A 21,846-nucleotide genomic window follows, 5' to 3' on the forward strand; every position below is an offset into this window, starting at 1 on the left:
TGTGGTGGTTAAATAAATGGATCCTAAAAATAGTGTTGTTTTTTGGTGGGGAGGGAAATCAGGGAGACCTACAATGGTAGGTCTTAGGTTTGAAATTGCTAGATATTTGGCAGAAGGATTAATAAATGAAAAAGGGAGTAATTATTAGGTGGCATCTCTAACTGCTGCTTCTCTCCTTATTCCCTAATTGTTCTGATCCAGAGTAACACTTCCTCCCGTCCAGACTTGGCTTTTCTATCCATGCTCTCGGTCTCCTTCCTTAGAGACTTCATCCCACTGATTATCTTTACTCAATCTTCAAGTTCCTGCCATTAGTGCTTTCTTTTCAACATGAAAAAAAAAAAAAATCCTCAAGCTTTTCATATCTAATATTAAACCAAAATAAAAAGTTTCCTTAACTTTATACTCCCCTTTATCATCATATCTCTATTATTTTCACAAGCCACTCCCAGAGGAAGTCTACTTCTTTCCCTGGATTTATTCCTCACCCTGAAGCAGTCCAGCTTTAGGGCCTCACCATCTCACTAAGGCTGTTTCACTTAAAGGCAGCACTGCCCTTCTTCTTCTTCTTTTTAATATGGTTCTATTGATTTTCAGAGAGAGGGAAGGGAGAGGGAGAGATAGAAACATCTTTGATCAGCTGCCTCCTACTGGTGATCAAGCCCACAATCTGGGCATGTGCCTTGGCCAAGAATCAACTGAGATCTCTTGGTTTCTGGGTCGCATTCAACCACTGAGCACACCAGCTGGGCTACACTGACCTTCTAAATGTCAAACCCAATCTCCAGTTTTCAGCTCTCAGGATTTAATCCTGCTGAAGCTTTTTATACATTCACCTCTTTCTTGAAAAGCTTTCCATCCTCAATATCTGAGACATCACATTCCTCCTCCTGTTGATGCTCCATAGGGACGGATCTCAGTCTGTCTATTATTACTTCCCCTCTATATTCATGACTTCAATTACACTAGTTCAAAAATGACCCACGATTCCAAATCTCTGATCCCAAAAGATATTTCTGTGGAACTCCCATTCTGGCTGTGTCTAAAAAAACAGGTTTTTCTGAATGGCTCTATGTCCAGTGCTAAGTCCCCCTTAAAAAGTCACTATTCCTTAGCGAATGTAACCATCACTCACCTAGGTGCTCAAGTTAAACATCTGGGAATCATCTGAGATCCCTTCCTCTCCTCCCAGATCTAATCACGAAGGACTAGAGATTCTCTCAAACTGCCCCTTTCCATTTATCCCAGTGCCTTTGTTCACTTCTCATTGGGATTGTGCCATACTGCGACAGTTCCTTAGTGATTTTTCTACCTCTAATATCAATCCCTTGCAGTCTAGTTTCCACAGATCAGTTAATTGTAACTTCAATGGCTCTCAGTTATCAAGCTAAACTCTCAAATTCTTTGTGCGCATAAGTGTACCTGCCCACTCTCCTTCCTATTCCCAACACTTCCCACTCAACTTTACACTCCAACAACATGTAATCCTGTGCCCAATTCTTCTGTCTGTGCTAAAACACTATTTTCTCTTTTGTCTGCCTGCTACAATCTTACCCATTTTTAGGTATCTGTTTAAATGCTAACTTTTAAACAGCATCCCCTTTTAATGGGTAGACTTTGGTGTTCTTTGCACATTTTCACCTGCAGTTCTGAAGAGTCCTCCATTACACAATGGCCTACTGCATCATAATTGTTCACATGGGCATCCCAACTATCTAACTGGCTTAGATTAGGAAATTAAAAATAGGTCTTGTATCCCAGATCAATAGGATATTATTGAACTATTCTGTAACTTAAACATTTTATAACAACATATGCCCAGAAAGAAAGGTCTTTTAATTAACTTTAAACTATCTGAGATTAAAGAATGAGACTACTTATTATTTTTGTTTTACCATTGCCTAGTAAAGTGTCTAGCAAGGACTCGATTTTTAATACATGCATTGCTTTCAACTTAAATCTAATTTAAATTATAGATCTGTAGCATTTACCCAGCAAATATTTCACTGAACAAATATTAGTTGAGCAGCGATTATTAGCCTGAAACCACCTTGCTGCAAGGATACAGTGTTGAACACGACAGGCACAACAGGAGTGGGGATGCTAGAGGAGGGAGGACTGTGAGAAGCAAGCTGGAGAGGCACCAGGAACCAAATTGTAAAAGGATTTTCAAGAGACGCTTACGCTCAGTGCTTCCAGTAACCAATTCTAATTTTCTCCATAAATCAAACCACTAAATGAAACACCTGTTTTCTAAAAACATCACATTCCTGAACCATAAAAATGAAAAACTATTCTAACTAAAACTCTTCCCAGATTTCCCATCCCGTGGCTCCCACTGTGACTAAGCATTGAGGAAACATTAAACCAGAGATGTTTTACGTGCACATCTCTAGGGTGTGCAAAAATGAAAACAACTGAGACTCAGAGCTCTCAAAAGTTATCAGTTTTCATCATGAACTCATATGCCAAGCATCATATTCAATGTTCACTTTTGAAGCAGGAGGAGTATAGTTCACCTTTTTATTTAGGATCGAAGAAGAGATTCTAATCTTTTTCAGTTTTCCATTTAGATGAGCACAGGTACATTTTTTTTGAGTCTGTGAATACTTTAATTTAAAAGCCATGGACAGCAACCTAGAGGAGCTCTGACCATGCAAAATGTTTTATAAATAGTTCCATGTGCACTGTTCATCTGGAGTCTCACTGGAGATGGATAATGACCTTGTATTTTGTACTCATTTATTCTGAATTAGCCAAACCTTCTGTTTTTAATTACATACTTAATTCACCTAGCATGGTCTAATTACAGAAAACAAAACATCATTTAAACAAAAGGTGGCCTTGAACTTAATCTATCAAAACACCCGTTAGTTTTAAAAGTTTTCAGTTCTCAACAAACTGCCAAGACATGCAATAGCAATTTTCCAAATGTGATCATATGCTTTTATAGCAACAGATTTACTACAAAATCAAACATCTGTATATACTTTGAAACCTCGATGTGTTGTCTCGCTATTAATGCAAATCTGCTTAAATTTTGATAGACCTAAAAATCTTAAAGCTAAAGTACTACACAATAATTTTTAAATACCCAAGACCACTGTGGCCTTGAAATGACAAGTTATCATAACCGTGGCTACTTATTTAGAAAGCAGTCCAGAACTCTGTACAAACTCATGTGTGGATTGTTTCCCAGCTCCCCCAGTGTAGCAGCCCTTCTCCTCTGTGCTACCACCGCACCCTATACATCTCTCAACCAGTGTTCATGATGCTGAATTGTGGTTATTGGTTTAAAGATCTGTCCCCTAACTAGACTGCAAAACTTCCTGAAAGTAGACTTCATGCCTTTTCTCTCTAAACTCCCAACTAGAGCACAGGTCCTGACACAGAGCCAAGTCCTCAATACATGCCTGCTGAGTTAATGTATTTAAATGCAATATTGTAAAACTGTCTCAGTTTGTGGACAACATGATCTTGTATGTAGAAAATCCTAAGGAATCCAGCAAAAAACAACTAGAACCAATGAATGAGTTCCAAAGGTTGCAGGATACAAGATCAATATACAAAAATCAATTGTGTTTCTATAATCTAGCAATAAGCAAACCAAAAATGAAATTAAGAAAAATAATTCCATTAACAATAGCATCAAAAAGAATAAAGTATTTAGAAATAAATTTAACAAAAGTTGTGAAAAACTTATACTGGGAAACTACAAAACACTCCTTGGGTAAACTCACTGAGTTTATTACCTCTGAATCAAGTTTAACTAGGCCAACATGCGTGGAGCCAAATTTTCGAACAACATATATGGTTAATCAAAATTTTTAAATAAAAAAATCATAACATGATTTGACACTGGGATGGAATATGTGACATTAGAACTGTCCAGGAATGCCAACATGGTGTGGTCACCCGAAACAGGCTATAAAGAGACCAGGGAGGTTCCGTTGCAAGGTAGGTTTAAAGGGACCATTGTGAGGAAGTTATCATCCTGAGCCAAACCCAGGAAAAACAACAGTGTGAAAGTCGGGGCTCCTATGTGCAATGGACTAAGCTCTTGGGGCATAACCATCTATGTAACACAACTGAATTCTAATATACAGAAAATAGATTTCACTACCGCAGTATGTAAGTTCCTGAAAAGCCACTTAAAAACATTTTTTTTCAGAATTCAAGTTATATCTATGCTGCTTTAAGAAATACTTTAAGAACAATTTAGAAATTTAAGTATTTAAAAATGCTTAAATGCTTTATTATCTGTTATTATATTTACTAGAGGCCCGGTGCATGAAATTCGTGCACGGGGGTGTGTGTCCCTCAGCCCATCCTGCACCCTCTCCAATCTGGGACCCCTCTCACAATCCAGGACTGCTGGCTCCCAACTGCTCCCCTGCCTGCCTTCCTGATTGCCCCTAACTACTTCTGCCTGCCAGCCTGATCACCCCCTAACCACTCCCCTGCCAGCCTGATTGATGCCTAACTGCTCCCCTACCAGCCTGTTTGCCCCTAACTGCCTTCCCCTGCCAGCCTGTTTGCCCCTAACTGCACTCCCCTGCAGGCCTGGTCACCCCTAACTGCCCTCCCCTGCAGGCCTTGTTCCCCCCAACTGCTCTCCCCTGCAGGCCTGAGTCCCCCCCCCCCACCAACTGCCCTTCCCTGCAGACCCAGTCACTCCCAACTTCCCTCCTCTGCCGGCCTGATCACCCCTAACTGCTCTCCCCTGTAGGCTTGATCGCCCCCAACTGCCCTCCCTTGCAGGCCTGGTTCCTTCCAACTGCCCTCCCCTGCTAGCCATCTTGTGGTGGTCATCTTGTGTCTACATGGGGACAGGATCTTTGACCACATTGGGGCAGCCACCTTGTGTGTTGGAGTGATGGTCAGTTTGCATATTACTCTTTTATTAGATAGGATAGAGGCCTGGTGCATGGGTGGGGGCCAGCTGGTTTGCCCTGAAGGGTGTCCCGGATCAGGGCGGGGGTTCCCTTGGGGCATGGGGCAGCCTGGGCAAGGGGCCTGTGGTGGTTTGCAGGCTGGCCACGCCCCCTGGCAACCCAAGCGGAGGCCCTGGTATCTGGGGTTTATTTATCTTCTACAATTGAAACTTTGTAGCCTGGAGCGGAGCCAAGCCTTCTGCTTTCTCCGTGGTGGCAGCCATTTCTATTGGGATTTATGTATCTTCTATAATTGAAACTTTGGAGCCTTAAGCAAAGCCTGGGCTGGCCAGGGTGTGCGGAAAGCTTGGCTTCCTCCATCGCCAGGGGCAACTCTAGCCTTCTGATCCTTCCAGCTCCGTGGTTGCCGCCATTTCTGTTTGGGTTTATGTATTTTCTATCATTGAAACTTTGCAGCCTTGAGTGGAGGCCTAGGCCCGCAAGGGCAGGCGGAAAGCTTGGCTTCCTCCATTGCTGGGGAAACCCAAGCCTCCCTCCTGCTCTCTGTGGCGGTAGCCATCTTGGTTGGGTTTATTTGCATATTCGCTCCTGATTGGCTTGTGGGCGTAGCGGAGTGATGGTTAATTTGCATATTACTCTTTTATTAGATAGGATAGTTCACAAATTACTAAGTCAGAGAGATACTCTAGGCATCCTGCTATTGTAACCATCTAGTAGAAAGGTAAAAGAAACAGTTGTGGCTCATATTTGCATGATTCCATGAGCATGGAATGGCAAGATATGCAAATCCACAGAGACAGGAAGCAGATTAATGGTTACCTAGGTCTGGAGGGAGAGCGTGTTGGGGGGAAATAAGGAGTGACTGCTAATGGGTTCAGGTTTCTTTTGGGGGTGATGAAAATATCCTAAAATAGACTGTGGTGATAGCTACATAACTGTGTATACACTATAAAAACCACTGAATTGTACACGTTAAATGGATGAATTGTACAGTCCGTGAAATAAAGCTCAAAAAAAGTTGTTATAAAATTTAAAAATAGTTGTGGCTGATTATGTATTAGATTAATTAAAAACAAGACAATTTAGGAAAAATATAATGAGAAAATGAATTTAAAATAAAATTCTTAACTTAAAACTAAGAATTACTATCACAATTTGACAGAAATTAAAGTAAGCAAAATTATTGGTACACATATTCTAAAAAGCATTCCAACAAATATTTTAACCATATGGTCTTGATCTCTTCTAAAATGCAAAAGAATTAGGAAAGTTCAAGTAAAAAACTAATGATGTATTCTTACATGCTTTATAAAATGACTAAACAAAAGCTCAGGGAAATTGATCTAAAAAAAATAAAAAGCTTTCCAAAACCCATCCCAAATTTGCCCAATCAAGTCTTCTCCTAATCATCTACCTTCGACTTTAAGTTTGTTTAATGATCTAACATGTCAGAGATTCAACATATGATGAAAGGGAACTTGGAGAAAAGTAAAATAATTATAGGAAGAAAATACCTTTCCTTCTCTTCACTTGGGCAAAATATGTTTAGATAGGATTCAATAGCAATTTCTTAGGCTATTTTCTAAGGTTTTCCTAAGCACTCTTCAGGTTGGCACATCAATATAAATTTTATTCTACTTTTAAACCTTCTGTAATAACATATGTATTTTAGGCTTATAATTTCAAATCAAGGTTAGGGATGTGTGTATATATAATGTATATTCATTCAAAAATCAAATTCAGAGCATTTAAAATATTTAGGCTGCTTTATCTAAGCTACTCTGTGAACCTTGTGTTCACTTAGATGACTACCATGCAGATTACTAGTAGGCTGGTAAATTTAATGAAAAAATTAAATGTTTTTCATTATTTTATTTTATTAAGGCATTTTAAGATTTTCAAACTTTAAATTGATCATGAATTTAAGTATATACTGGGGAATAAAACAAAGACTAAGAATTACTAAGATTAGCAAATAGCCTTTTAACAAGATTGTAGTAAACCTAAAGTTTATCAACATTAAATAATATATCTACCTATTAAAATTAATGTTGCATATTCTATCAAAATTTCTATTTTTCTACTCAGAAGTTACTCAATAATAAAAATGTATTTGGAAATTTAATATTTTTCTAACACTTGTTAAAGATTTTATTTGAAATATATCTATTGCTCATTGACCTTTATTCAAATCACTTATCTAATAAAAATGTTCTCTAGCCCGGCTGATGTGGCTCAGCGATTGAGCATCGACCTGTGAACCACGAGATCATTGTTCGATTCCCGGTCAGGGCACATGCCTGTGTTGCCGGCTCAATCCCCAGTGGGGGGTGTGCAAGAGTCAGCCAATCAATGATTCTCTCTCATCATTGATGTTTCTATCTCTCTCTCCCTCTCCCTTCCTCTCTGAAATCAATAAAGATATGTTTAAAAATAAATAAATAAAATAAAATAAAATAAAAATGTTCTCTACTTTGAAATTTTAAAGGGTCCAATATCAAGGTATTTTGTTAAATGGTAACCTAGAATAAATTCAAAGAATGGTTTAAAAAAAGAAAAGTGGTAGGCTTTAAAATAAATCCTGTATGTATTTGTGACCACGTTACAAATAAATATAACAAAATCAGAGGAGCAACTGGCAAAATGAAAGAAATATCTTGATAACTCATTAGTCTAATACAAATGAACTCCTATAATGAAGAAGGATTACTAGGGACAATAGAAGCCATTTTCTTTTGCTGCTATTAACTATTATTTAACAGTCAAATTTGATTTAAGGCCTGGTGAAAATGTTCTTGCAAGATTTGACATATGTCCCTGGACCTATGTAGGAGGTGGGAGAAAGCATATTTCTGCAAATGGGAGGCTTGATGGAACAGCCTGCACCTGCAGACCTAAATGGGAAGGAGAGAATAGGCAGAACCTCTCATACTCTCCCCTTCCCCCCCACCCCCCCACCCCGAGACCCTAGAAATAGAACATCATGGATTCCCATGGCTCCGTGATTAAAGAAAGAAGCAAGGCTGCTTGTCAAATGCATCCAGTGCCCTGCCTCGAAAGGGACTGAAATTGCGGGAGTAGAAAGGAGCCAGGATAAGAGTGACAATCCAGGAAAACCACACATACTGTCCACGCGAAATCACAACATCAGCCGAGACGTTCTGCAGCAGTTAGAACCAGAAAACAAACAGGACATGTCATCTTCAGATGACCAGGTTCAGATGATGACCTCCGCCTCTCTGTCACTCCTCTAACATACTCCCCATCCCACCCCCATCTCTTCAAGAGCTAGCCCCAGGAGAGGAGAAAGCACGCCCACTACTATAAGCCAGTAGTAGTGGCCAGCTCTGAGATGCAGGGTAGGGGATATTCAGGTGAGAGTTAAATCAAATTTGAGATTAAAATTTTAAACTAGTCAGACTTTTACTAACCAAAAGTGACCAGAAAGTTGTAGCATTTACCCAAAGGCATAGCTAAGGGACAGAAAGGGAGGTTAGAGAGTGCATGGTTCAATGTAGGTTTGGAGAAAAGGCTGTTTCAGGTTTATCCTCAATGAGTTGTAACGTTTAAAAAGTGCTTACATACTTATACATAAGCCCTCATGCCAGGATGAAACCTCAAAGAGTTGATAACAAGAAACTTGTAGCTGAAATTATTCTTTTAAATTCAAGCATAGGCCAATGTACAGTGGAACCTCAATTCTCAAACATACAAGGCTGTTCAAGAAGCAATCTGTTTGAAAACCAAATCATTTTTCCCATTAGAAATTATGTAATTTAAATTAATTCATTTCAGATCCCCAAATGATTCCCCGTTCTAACCTTTCTTATACACAGTACATGTCTAATATACTGTTTAATCTATAAACAAACACTTCTTTCCTTAAATTTATCGAACTACCCCCTTCTGGCCTTAAAGGGATCTTTCAGCACCTGGTCCAGGGGTGTCTTTTGGAGGCCAGTATGCAGCATCTTCGCTTTTTCACATACCACTGCCTCGGAAATGCTGACACCTGCTAACTGCTTTTCCTTTATCCAAATCAACAGTTTTCTACCTCTTCAACTGCCTGTGATCATTGTTTCTTTTACACCCTTAGCAACATTAGCACTCTTGAAGGCCTCTTTATGTTTTAAAATTGTGCTAATTGTCCATTATGCCAGCAACAAAGCAAAAAAAAAAAAAAAAAAAAAACAAACACACAAAAAACAAAAATACTCACAGCACAATTTCCTGAGATGTTAACAAGCAAAGGTTAGGTAAACGAACTTGAATTCTCTTCTTTGTTTGTGGCATGAGAAACACTTTTTGTTATGCTGATGTATCAGCAAGAAAGGGTTGTCAGGTCCAGGACTGGAAATTTTTGTTCAACAAGGAGACATTATTTCTGTGAACAACTTTCGAGAACTGAATAACTTAGTTTGAGATGGGAGACATTCAAGAATGAAGGTTTGACTGTATACACTCACTTTTAAAAAAACCAAAATGTTACCCATGGTAAATTCTCAAGTGACAGCTGCAACGTGCGTGCTTAAGCTTGGTTCAATTTATATCCATAGCTAGATAAAGCCAGTCTCCCTCCCCACTGCTCCTTCTCTGTCCACCTTTAATTTGGGATTCCCTAGAAATTCACTTTTGGTAACCATTTCTCCTTACTTCAAGGTTCTCTCTTGGTATTCTCATGTACTCCTTTTTAAGGCAAATATTCCCAAATCCATAGCTCCATCCTATGTTTTCAATTACCTAGTAGATTTATGTCCCACAGATATGACGAACTGAATACATCTACAACAGAACTCATTAGATCACTCCCTCCACACACCCAACCTCCAAAATGTGTTCTTCCCTCCTTTTCTATTTTGCATCTCACTCAATGGCAACACCATCAATATAATCCTCTAAATCAGAAGACTTCTTTTCCCTAATCCCATACACAATTGGTTACTATATCCAGATGATTCTAAATGATCTAACCTAATCTAGATGATATCTTGAATGTAGCCTCTCTCCTCTAATTCTACTATCTTTGCCTTCTCAACTCTGACAAATTCAATAGTCTTTAGTCCAGCCCTCCTAGGTCTCCAATTCCTGCCTATGCTTCACCTTGACACTAAAAGAACAAATCTGATTAAGTTACCTTCCTGATGAGAATTCTGCACTAGCTACCCCTGCCCACAGGATTAAAGCTAAATACATGCAAGAAGCCTCAGCCTGGCAACCAGGGCCAGGCCTGCATCAGAACCGGTGTTACTCTGTTCAGTAGGCATCATCTCCTTTAGGACCAGCTCTCTGGCCCAGAAAAGCCTTCTGTGTCTCTGGCTAAGCCAACTCATGCAAACCCTGCATCTCGGCCTGACCCATGTCTGAACCCCTACTTTATTCTAATGGTCTCCAGGTTGGGTTTGGTGCCATGATTTACCTATCTTCTCTTTTTCTTGGTTAATAGCTTTGTTTTATGGCTCAAGTTAACCTCCTCACTAAAGGTTTAGTAATAGAATAATTGTTGAATTGCAGGGCCAACTCTAAAGTCATATTTCCTAGGTTCAAATTTTGGCTCCACCACCTAGAAGCTATGTGACTTTAACCACTGAACTCAGTCTCCCTGTACCTTCGTTTCCTGAGTTGTAGGAAAAGGCGGGAGTGGGGGGGGGGGGGGAGGGTGTACAATATGATCATCAAAGGATCATTGTCAGAGGAGTGCTCTGAGATGCACTGAGCACATAGTAAGCTCTCAATATGTATTAGCTATTATTTTTACTAATATTTAGTTTATTAGCCAGAAGCAAAACGATAGAAAAATTCTGAACAGTAAAATTATACCTGCAGGCAAAACTGCACATACTGTACCTTAAAGAACTGGTTAGTTGGAAAAACAATTTCAGATGAAGTTTTTAAAATGCAGTTTTTTATTACAAATCACAGCAAAATGTGGAATAGCCACATGAATGAAGCTTGATAGTCTTAATGTGGAGTCGAGAAAAAAAAAAAATACGAGTAACTATAGACCAAGAAAAAATTCTTACAGGTGAGGGCAACTGATACAAAATACAAAAAGGAGCTCACAGCCCTAGCCGGTTTGGCTCAGTGGATAGAGTGTCGGCCTATGGACTGAAGGGCCCTGGGTTCGATTCCAGTCAAGGGCACATGCCTGGGTTGCGGGCTCAATTCCCAGTAGGAGGCAGCCGATCCATGATTCTCTCTCATCATTAATGTTTCTATCTCTCCCTCCCTTTCCCTTCTTCTCTGAAATCAATAAAAATATATATTTAAAAAAAAAAAAAGGAGCTCACAGGTTGACTAAATTCTGAAAAATGACAACAAAAATGGGTGGATTTCCAGTATATCTGAAGAGCTGCTGTTAAATGATAACTACTAGACTGCTAAGGGCTGCATAATAACAGTAATTTCCTTAACTGAGTTATTTAAAGGATATTTTTCTAGAAGATTACACCTATAATCCTATATAATAAAAGCCTAATATGCTAAGTGTCCTTTCGTCCATTCAACCAATCAAAGTGTAATATGCTAATGATATGCTAAGGCCGCTCAACTGCTTGCTATTATGTGCACTGACCACCAGGGGGCAGACGCTCTGACCGGTAGGTTAGCTTGCTGCTGGGGTCCAGCCATTGGGACTGAGCGAGATGAGCTGGATACACCCTGGAGCCCTTCTATGGTCCCTCCCCAGCTGTCCAACCTCCCACATCCCTCCCCGGCCCTGATCGTGCACTGATGGGGTCCCTCAGCCTGGCCTGTGCCCTTTCGCAACCCAAGACCCCTCTGGGATGTTGGAGAGCTGGTTTCAGCCCGATCCCGCAGGCCAAGCCAAGGGACCCCACTGGTGCACGAATTCGTGCACTGGGCCTCTAGTTCTATAATAAAGGAAAATGGGGAAAAACTTTGTTTGCAGACATTAGCTGTAATTCACTGTTTTCTGCAAATTATGGTGGAATTTATCTGCATCTTATTTCTGTTGTGCCTTATACAGATCTGCTAAGGAAAGTCTTTCAATGTTCACAGTCAAGGTAAAAATGATGCAATGTTTAAAATAAAAAAGTAAGGCAACTTCAGGAATTTTGTACCATCACTGAAGTTCTAATGGGTTAAAGACAGAAAGTTTCTTTTCATCAAGAAACTTGATGTGAGATATACCATAAAAAAGGTTGCCAACCCAATGTCAGGCCAGGAGAGAAAGGTGTCAGTATTAGTTTAGCCAGGCCAACAAATCTAATAGGCCCCCAAGGAACTACTGTGTACTTCTAACTGTGAGAGAGATATGTCAGGCAGTACGATGAAAGTTAGTTAATGAAAAGGTTCTGATACTAAACTACTCTGTATATTCTGAAAACCTGAATTAAGTGTGAAAGTACAAAAATAATTTTAGATTAAAACATTTCATTTACGACAGTTAAAGTAAAAATAACTATCATCAAGACAACCTGCAATATGCATCCCTAGTAACCTCAACCGAGGCTAACACCGAACTTGAAATTGAATGGCTTAAGAAGTAAACACCATGGGGCATCAGTCTTAAATTAAAAGGTAGTAAATTATATTGGCCACTCTTTGATCCTAAAGTCCACTAGTGGTTCTTAATACCGCTATTGATGCTTATTGGCTAAACATTCAAAATGAGGTTATGAACAGAGAGCCTAGAGTCAAAATAACATCCTCACACATCAACATTAGCCATAACATATGCTTGGAGTACAGTGTCTTTGTTCTAAAGTAGCCAATTTTTCAAAACAGTCTTCTAAACAAATGGCATTTTAAAAATTACTATGAGAAGATTTAATGTTTTTTAGAACTCTTTTTGCCATGCGCTTTAAATATCTTAGTACATTCCAACACAGTGACAAGAAACCACATACTGCACCTGTGCTTTCTATCTTAATTAATCCAATAAGGACAGGCCAGCTCACTTTAATTTGTAAAGGAGATGATGATGTGGTGCATTTTAACTTCAGGTATTAATTACCTAAATAAGCAGAATTAGCTTAATGTTTCAGTAGACATTGCAAGTAAAAATTTCTGAAAGTATGGAAGACTTAAACAGCATATTTAGGAGTAAGAAAGCAGGTGGCCAAATGCACTGAATTATACTGAAGGGGGAAAAGAACAGTGTGGCCGTTCAGACTCTTTACTATAGAACAGTGGTTGGCAAACTGCGGCTCGCGAGCCACATGCGGCTCTTTGGCCCCTTGAGTGTGGCTCTTCCACAAAATACCACGGCCTGGGCGAGTCTATTTTGAAGAAGTGGCGTTAGAAGAAGTTTAAAAAATTTGGCTCTCAAAAGAAATTTCAATCGTTGTACTGTTGATATTTGGCTCTGTGGACTAATGAGTTTGCCGACCACTGCTATAGAATCAATTAAATTCAGCTTAGTTGTCCAGTGATTAATTAACTCAACATTTTTTTTTCCTATTTGTATATAAGCATGTTTGGGGCAGCCACCCTCCTTTCAAAACAAAGGTCATGACTGTTTTAAATGCCTCAGTAAATTGATGGTCACAATCTGATAAAAATTCTGCAGGCCCTAGACAATCACATGATGGTGTACACACACCACACCATCTGTGGGATACGACTGCCAGTACAGATTTCGTGAGCTGGCAGAGGACTAAAATAGTCAAGAATTCTGCAAGCATTTCAAAGTGTAGGCTTCTCATTAATTTTAATTTCCCGTTGGCTCTACAAGGAGAGTGAGCAGTGAAAGCGCCCTGTGCCACATACACTCAAGTTCATGCCACACGTACACCTGTAATCATAAACTCTTATCCAGAGCTGTCCGCTACATCACTGGAGGGTTTGTGTTTATTTCTTCTGTACCCCAGAAGAAACAAACCCCACATATCTAGTTATCTTTTCATACTTTGTTAACTCAAACATCTGGAAGTACTTGACAATAATCATTTAATTAATGCAAAGCTAATTGATGACCATGTGCTTAAACACTTCACTCAACGGAAGTGGTTTCCTCAGTTCACACAATGAGGGGCTGAAGAGAACAAGATGTTCTTTGAATAAGGTAACTTCTAACCAACATCTCCAAAAACATTATCTGTGTTTAAGTAAGTAAAGCCGATGACAGCATACAGCTACACCAGTAAAAACTGGTGGAGGCTCCTGGCTGAGGTTCCCCAAGGCTTTCCAAAGCGCGGGCGTGGCGGCAAGTGTTTTTGTGGGCTCTTGTGATCCCCCACTGCCTCCACTTTATTGCCCTCCGTAGCTCAGGCTGCTCTAGGCGGCTGAAGAGGAAACACTCCTCCGGAACAAGGAACTATTCCTAACGCCCGGGGCTCCAGCCCTCCTCTGGGTTTGCTGCTTTCTGCGTTTTGTAGCAGTGAGAATTTTTGTTGATGTTTGTTTCGTTTTTGTTTCCTTATAACCACACTGACTTGGCAATCCAGGAATCAGAGGAAGACTGTAAAAAACTTAGAAAAGTATGAGACAAATTTACACTTGGAGGAAAGGACTTTTTTCCTTCTGCCACAATGACTGAGAGTTTTTATCACTTTTTGTGTCCCTTAGCTCAAAAGAACATCACCAATGGAATATTTATGAATCATAGTAATCAAGAAATGTTAATTTACAATTTAGTTTGAGTTAAAAAACAATGGTTAATTTACCTAATTCCTCTTTCACTCGTAATTATTGTCAATCCAATTTCTTTCCTTTTAAAAAAATTTGGAATGAATATAGTGGGTTAACAGATGGCTTTTAAAGTTTTGTTCTTATTCCAAAATCTTTATGTTACCCAAAATATATCTATTTATGAATGATGCTGTAACTTCTGCAAAACATGATCGACACAGTCTCTTTCTATTTAACACTAAACAATCTGGATGCTAAGGCTGTTTGGAAATAATTCTAACAAAAACTGAAACATTAGACTAGTGCTATAATAAACAGATTTGTCTTTTACATTTGTTTTATAAATCTTCACAGGCACACCCAAAACAGTTTTTAGTAAAGTTCAAATATTTGGTTGAATTAGCCTAAATATATTTTATCCTATCTTTATAATACCTCCACGTTGGTGAACATAAATTCATTCTCCTGTCATCCCATTACATCCAAGAACATAATATGAAACAACAGTTCACAGAAAATCCAAGACAATGCTAAAGAAAAGACACAGCCCTTGATGGTTTGGCTCAGTGGATATGGCGCTGGCCTGGGAACAGAAGGGTCCCGGTTCGATTCCGGTCAAAGGCACATGCCTGGGTTGCGGGCTCTATCCCCAGTAGGAAGCGTGCAAGAGGCAGCTGATCCATGGTTCTCTCTCATCACTGATGTTTATATATCTCTCTCCCTCTTCCTTCCTCTCTCTCTAAAGTCAATAAAATATATTTAGAAAAAGAAAAGGCACACATGATGTTGCAGACAGGCTTTAAGATAAAGAATGCTTCCTGATCCGCACATCTGTCCAGCAGGTGCCTCTCAATAAGTTCCGTCTCCTAGGAACCTGCTTGAATACTACAAAAGATAGTGAAGTGTTCTCTTTCATTTTTCTTTCTGGAAACCTATTTTCCTCCATGCAGACGGATAAGACTTCTACATCCTGAAAATATAGTCAAAACAACTTAGGGCTCTTTTAAGCAACTCCTATTTAATAGACATAGGGATCACATGAAGGCAGTTCTTTTGGAAGGTAGCTCTGACATACATCGTAAAGAGGGAAGATAAACACATGAATCTTAGCACACTGTTTACTTTGATGAGTCAATATTTTTTACATCCTATGTCTAATGTATGATAGAATGAATAAGACCAGACTTCTCTTATCATTACCAGCTGGTGTCATAAGTGGAAATCTGTCTTTGCTTTCAGAGCATTCCCTTACTTTGTAAGCAAAGTATTCCACTGACCCCTTTACACTTGGCCCTACTCTCTTTTAGCCCCTCTTACACACTTTTCTTTGTCCTTTCCCACACTCACTACTACTTCTAGTACTTCTTTATGCATCTGGCAGTCCTGCCTTTATTCATCTCTTATTTATCCCCACTTACACTATCCTCAGGAGCTATTCACAAACATCTTCCATTTGCCGCAAAGTGATGGAGGGTTGGGTGGTTCCAGCTGACAGGTGCAGTGAACGTTGAAGAGGGAAGAACTGCTCTAGCCACTCCGCCCCTCCTCCACTCCCTTTTAAGGCTCCATGCCCTGTGTAAGTCAGAAAAAAATAATCCCACAAAAGTGGAATCCAGTCTCAGGATCTTTTGAAGCCTCTTTCCTACTGTGAGGACATTTTTTTTTCTTTTTTTTTTCTTTCACCTCCTGTTATTTAGTTCTTCACCTTAACCAAAATAGCACTCTAGTAAGTTGGCTATTTCTGTTGATTAAACTTTTCTAATGCATCCTACATCTACTCCTGTTTTTGTTTCTTTTTCTCCCCCATTTTATTATTATAGATACTCCTTAATTTACAGTGGAGTAACCTCCCAATAAACCCGTCGTAAGTTGAAAATATCAAGTCAAAATGCATTTAACCACCTTACCTACCAACCACCATAACTTAGCCTAGCCTATCTTAAACACGCTCAGAGCACAGTATCCAACACACCCGGTAACACACATAGTACAGGGCAACATATCGGCTGTCTCCTGTGGTCCTGTGTCTGACTGGGAGCTGTGGCTCACTGCTGCTGCCCCGCGTCATGAGACAGTGCCGTACTGCCTAGCACCAGCCCAGGGAAAAGAGCAAATTCAGAAGTTTAAGTATGATTCCTACTGAACGTGAAGCACAAAGAGAGAGAAAGAGATATCATTTTCATATCACCTAAAGCAGAGATTGTAAGTCAAATCACTGTTAAGTCAGGGACCATCTGTATGTTATTGTAAGCCTATTTCACATAACTGGTTTTTCCTACCTCTAGTCTTTTCCTAGCAATCAAATCCTGCTGCCATCAAGATTAAGATCTTAAAACAGTTCATCATGTCACTCTCCAACTTGAAAACCTTCCGTGGCTTTCTATTATGAAATAAAAATTCAGACTCTGCAATCTTGTGCTCAGGGACATCTGACCCTTTCCATAGTATTTTCTTCATTGTGTCATTGTCACCCAATACAACTGGTGGTTCCCTATCTCTAAGCTTTTTATTATACGCATCATTCTCGGTAGTGCCTGCATTCCCTCCTCCTGCTATCCATTTTTCAATGCTTAGACAAAGCCCTCACAATAGTATAATTTCATAACCCACCCCAGCCTTAATATTGAGTTCCCCCCTCTTATGCAAAACCATATGACATTAGAATTACTGCTCTAGATTACAACTTAATAGTTAATACCTTGCCTTTTTAATTTAATAAATATTATATATGTGTGTTTATATCCCATAGTGCCTAGCACAATCTAAAGCAGAAAGCAGAACATTTGTTAAATTAGTTTGTTTTCTAACAAGTTTGGAATTTTCAGGTAGAAGGACTCCAAAATCTTGAATCTTGACTGGTCTTGTGACATATCTTGATTAACAAAATATGGCAGAAGTGACACTATGCATTTTTGTGTGTTTTGTTTTGTTAATCCTCACCCGAGGATATTTTTTCCATTGATTTTGAGAGAGAGTGGAAGGGTGGAGGAGGGGGGGGGGGGACATTGATGTGAGAGAGACACATCAATAGGTTGTCTCCTGAATGCACCCTAATGGGGGCTGGGGCTCGAACCTGCAACTCAGGTATGTGCCCTTGACTGGGAATCGAACCCTTCCATGCACAGGCTGACCGGCTAACCACTGAGCAACAATGGCCAGGGCAGATACTATGCAAATTCTTTTTCTCCCTCTTATTTTTTTTTTATTGTGGTAAAATATATAATTAAAACCCACCATTTTAACCATTTCTAAGCATACAAGTTCAGTGGCGTTAAGTACATTCACACTGTTGGGCCACAATCACAACCATCCATCTCTGGAACTTTTTTCATCTTGCAAAACTGAAACTCTGTACCCACTAAACAATAATTCCCCATCTCTCCTCTGCCCCAGCCCCTGGCCACTACCATTCTATTTTCTATCTCTATGAATCTGAATACTCTAGGTATCTCATGTAAGTGGAATTGCACAGTATTTGTCCTTGTGTGTCTAGCTATTTCACTTAGCATAGTATCTTCAAGGTTTGTCCATATTATGGCATGTGACAGAATTTTTCCTTTTTAGGCTGAATAATATTCCATCTGTATATATATCACATTTTGTTTATCTATTCCTTGATGGACACTTGGGCTGCTTCCACCTTTTGGCTACTATGAATAATGTTGCTATGAACATGGATGTACAAATATCTGTTTGAGTCCTTGCTTTCACTTTTTTTGGTTTATGCCCAGAAGTAGCATTGCTGGAACACACAGTAATATTGTTGAATTTTCTGAAGGAATGCCATATTGTTTACCACAATAGCTAAACCATTTTACATTCCCACCTACAGTACATAAGGAAGCGTTCAAACTTCTCCAAATCCTCAAACACTGGTTATTTTCTGTCTCCTGTCTGTGTGTTGTTTTCATTTGCTTATCTTCTTTGGAGAAATATCTGTTTGAAGAAATAGCTATGCATATTTTTTATTGGGTTGTTATTTTGTTGTTGAATTGCAGAAGTGCTTTATACGGGGTGGGGCAAAGTAGGTTTATGGTTCTGAGTACATAAAACACAGTTTATTCTTATATTATTAATTTTTGTATTATTTTTCCACACAAACAATTATAAACCTACTTTTGCCCCACCCTGTATATCCTAGATGTTAATTCCTTATCAGAGAGACGATTTGCAAATGTTTTCTCCTAATTCCATAGGTTGCCTTTTCACTCTGTTGATAGTGTCCCTTGATATACAAAAGTTTTAATTTTGATGTAGTCCAATTTAAGTATTTTTTCTTTTGTTGCCTATGCTTTCAGTATCATATCCAGGAAATCATTGTTAAGTCCAATGTCATGAAGCTTTTCCCCTATTTTTTTCTAGGAGTTTTATAGTTTCAGTTCTTAATGTTTCGATCTTTGATTCATTTTAAATTAATTTTTGTATATGGTATAAGGTAAGAGCCCAACTTCATTATTTTGCATATGGATATCCAGTTTTCCCAGCACTGTTTGTTGACAAGACTATCTTTTCCCCATTGAGTGGTCTTGTACTATTGTCAAAAATCATTTGACTATATATGTTTATTTCTGGGCTTTTTATTCTAATCCATTGGTCTATGTATCTGTGTGTTTTGATTACTGTAGCTTTTTTTGTTAATTACTGTTTTGTAGCTTTGTAGTAAGGTTTGAAATTAGGAAGTATAAGACCTCCAACTTCATTTCTCTTTTTCAAGATTGTTTTACTCTCCTACTCCCTTAAAATTTTATATGAATTTTAGGATGGATTCTTCTGCAAAAAAAAAAAAAAAGTCATTGAGATTTTGATGGAAATTACATCAAATCTATAGACTGCTTTGGAGAATATTCACATCTTTAATAATATTAAGACTTCCAACCCTTAAACATGAGATGTCTTTCCATGTTTTGGTGTCTTCTTTAATTTCTTTAAGCAATGTTTTGTTGTTTTCAGTGTACAAGTCTTAAACCTCCTTGGTTGAGATCTTTCCTAAGTATTCATTTTTTAAAAAGATTTTTATTGATTTTTAGAGAGAGAGAAACATCGATGTGAGAGTAAAACATTGATGGGCTGCTTCCTGCTGCCCTCTACCGGGGATCAAGCCCACAATCTGGGCATGTGCCCTGACCAGGAACTGAGCCGGCAACCTTTGGTACCTGGGACAACGTCCAACCAACTGATCCACACTGGCCAGGGCCCTAAGTCAGTGGTCAGCAAACTGCGGCTCGCGAGTCACATGCAGCTCGCGAGCCGCGGTTTGCCGCTCTGTTGATTAATGAGTTTGCCGACCACTGCACTAAGTATTCATTGTTTTGATGCTATTGTACATGGACACTATGCAGATCCTAAGTATAGGTCTCAAGAGGCCTTACAACTTCTGCTATTACCCTCTTAGCAGGCTACTACCGCCACCTAAAAACTCCAGACTTGCCTGATAGGGTCATGTGGCCTTGCTAACTGTCAGCATAACTGGTGGACACAGGAGTAAGGTAATTTTCGATCATTCACTCTAGTCAAGCTGTTGGATGACAGCAGCCACTTGCGACACCCCAGGTGAAACCAGCACAAGAACCACTCATCTAAACCTAGTCAAACTGCTTACCCACAAAAGTGTGAGCAAATAAAAAGTTGCAGTTTTAAGCCAATAAGTAGAAAAACTAATTGAAATAATTAATTTTATTTAATATTTCTTAACTATGATAATTTATTCATTACTTTGTAGATCATTTCATACTCTTTCCCAGAGGCTATAAAGATTTATTCTAGCTGAGACAAGACAGAGTTCTTTGATGCTAAATATTCTACATAATTCATTATGTTCATGAATGATTTAAAGCTTGAATGTCAGCATTCTAAATAATTTATAATTTTTTAAAAAGTAGCTTAAAATGAAATCTTACAAAAACTACAGAAATACAAATTTTATTTTTCTAATTTACAACTTCAAAATTGAAAAGACAGTAAGTAAATATCACAATGTTTTCAGGATAACCTGTGCTATTGCTAATATTTTCTAGCAATTAGTACTAAACTTATTGAGGACAGATTTTGAAACTCTATTATCTGATTATTTAAAAAACTTAAATAATCATAATATTTAGGAGTAAAGTACTCAACATTAAAAATATTTAGAGGCATGCTAAGCAAAATGGCTTAAAGTTACTTAAAAAATTAAAGACATACATACATCTAAAATTTTATTTACTTATGAATAAATGTATTATAAATATAGCTGTGAAGGATTGTAGTTACTTCATGTGGGGAAAAAAAATCTTTCAGAATAATAGCCAAAAGTAACATACTATTCAAAACATGCTAAAGCAAAAATCTACTCCATAAAGATGTCTACTCCATTAAAAAACTCATTATGAGAAATTACTCTCTCAAGATGTGTAAATAGTTGCTTTAGAATTGTCTGTGTTATTTGCATTCTTTAAAAGAAATAAAAAGGAAAAGGGCAGAAGAAAAAAGAGAAAATGTAATAAAAGAGGTGTTAAAGCACAGTTTAATACTGAAGTTTATATGCTAACTAGAAAAAAAATAGGGCTATTATTTCTGACAAAAAAAAAAACTGGAATTAACACTTATTCAATTAGAAACGAATTCAGTTAACTTTCAAAGTTGAGGCAAATTTCTCCAAGTCTATGTCATAAATATTGTATCACTTGTTTTGGAAACTGAATTTACTGACTGTCAGAAGTATCTCATATTTGCACTATTAGAAACATCTTTTGAAATAGTTGTCATTTTAATTTTAAAGAGTCCTAAATATTTCTGTAAATGTGGACTATGAGTTATTTAACTGTAATCAATTATTTACATTTCTCTGCAAGTACATTTCTACAAGAAAACTACAACTATACCATTCCCTTACTCACATTTATGACTATATGTTGAATATTAATCTATAGTCTATATAATTTTATACATACACAATACTATGATTCGCAATCTGACAATAAAATAAAGAAGGAGAAAATATAAATGAGAGAATTCAAATGTACTTACAAAGTCGAAGTCTCCGTCTTGAGGAACTTTCCAGTTATCAGGAAAAACATTTTTGGACATAGGGAAGGGTTCATGCATGTTCTGATTACAGTTCTCATGACTCTTATTCTTGAAATCCTGTTTATCAAAGTAGTCCATGAAAGACGGTCTTTGTACTTGTGGTGAAGTTGCATTTCCTTAGGTAAACAAATAACATGAGAGAGTATAAGTGCTCACATTTAAAGAAGAATGATTTCCACTGAAGTATAATTTTTTATTGAGCAATATAATGGATTTTCACTGGTCATATTTAAGACTAACATAGTCAATTTAATGAAGAACAAAGTAAAATAAAATAAAATAAAATGAGAATTAA

The 21,846-nt window shown here is 38.2% G+C and overlaps 1 protein-coding gene across 1 annotated transcript in view; it reads right to left on the reverse strand.

Moving 5' to 3' along the window:
* Positions 1-21,846, reverse strand: part of STK3 (serine/threonine kinase 3) — a 248,629-nt gene that overhangs the window by 38,047 nt on the left and 188,736 nt on the right. The window contains exon 10 of the mRNA XM_080646972.1: positions 21,492-21,667. Within this exon, the coding sequence (XP_080503098.1) occupies positions 21,492-21,667 (176 nt within the window). The remainder of the gene's footprint in view (positions 1-21,491; positions 21,668-21,846) is intronic.

This window comes from Plecotus auritus (genome assembly GCF_963455305.1).
Source record: "Plecotus auritus genome assembly, chromosome: 11".
Classification (NCBI taxonomy): Eukaryota; Metazoa; Chordata; class Mammalia; order Chiroptera; family Vespertilionidae; genus Plecotus; species Plecotus auritus.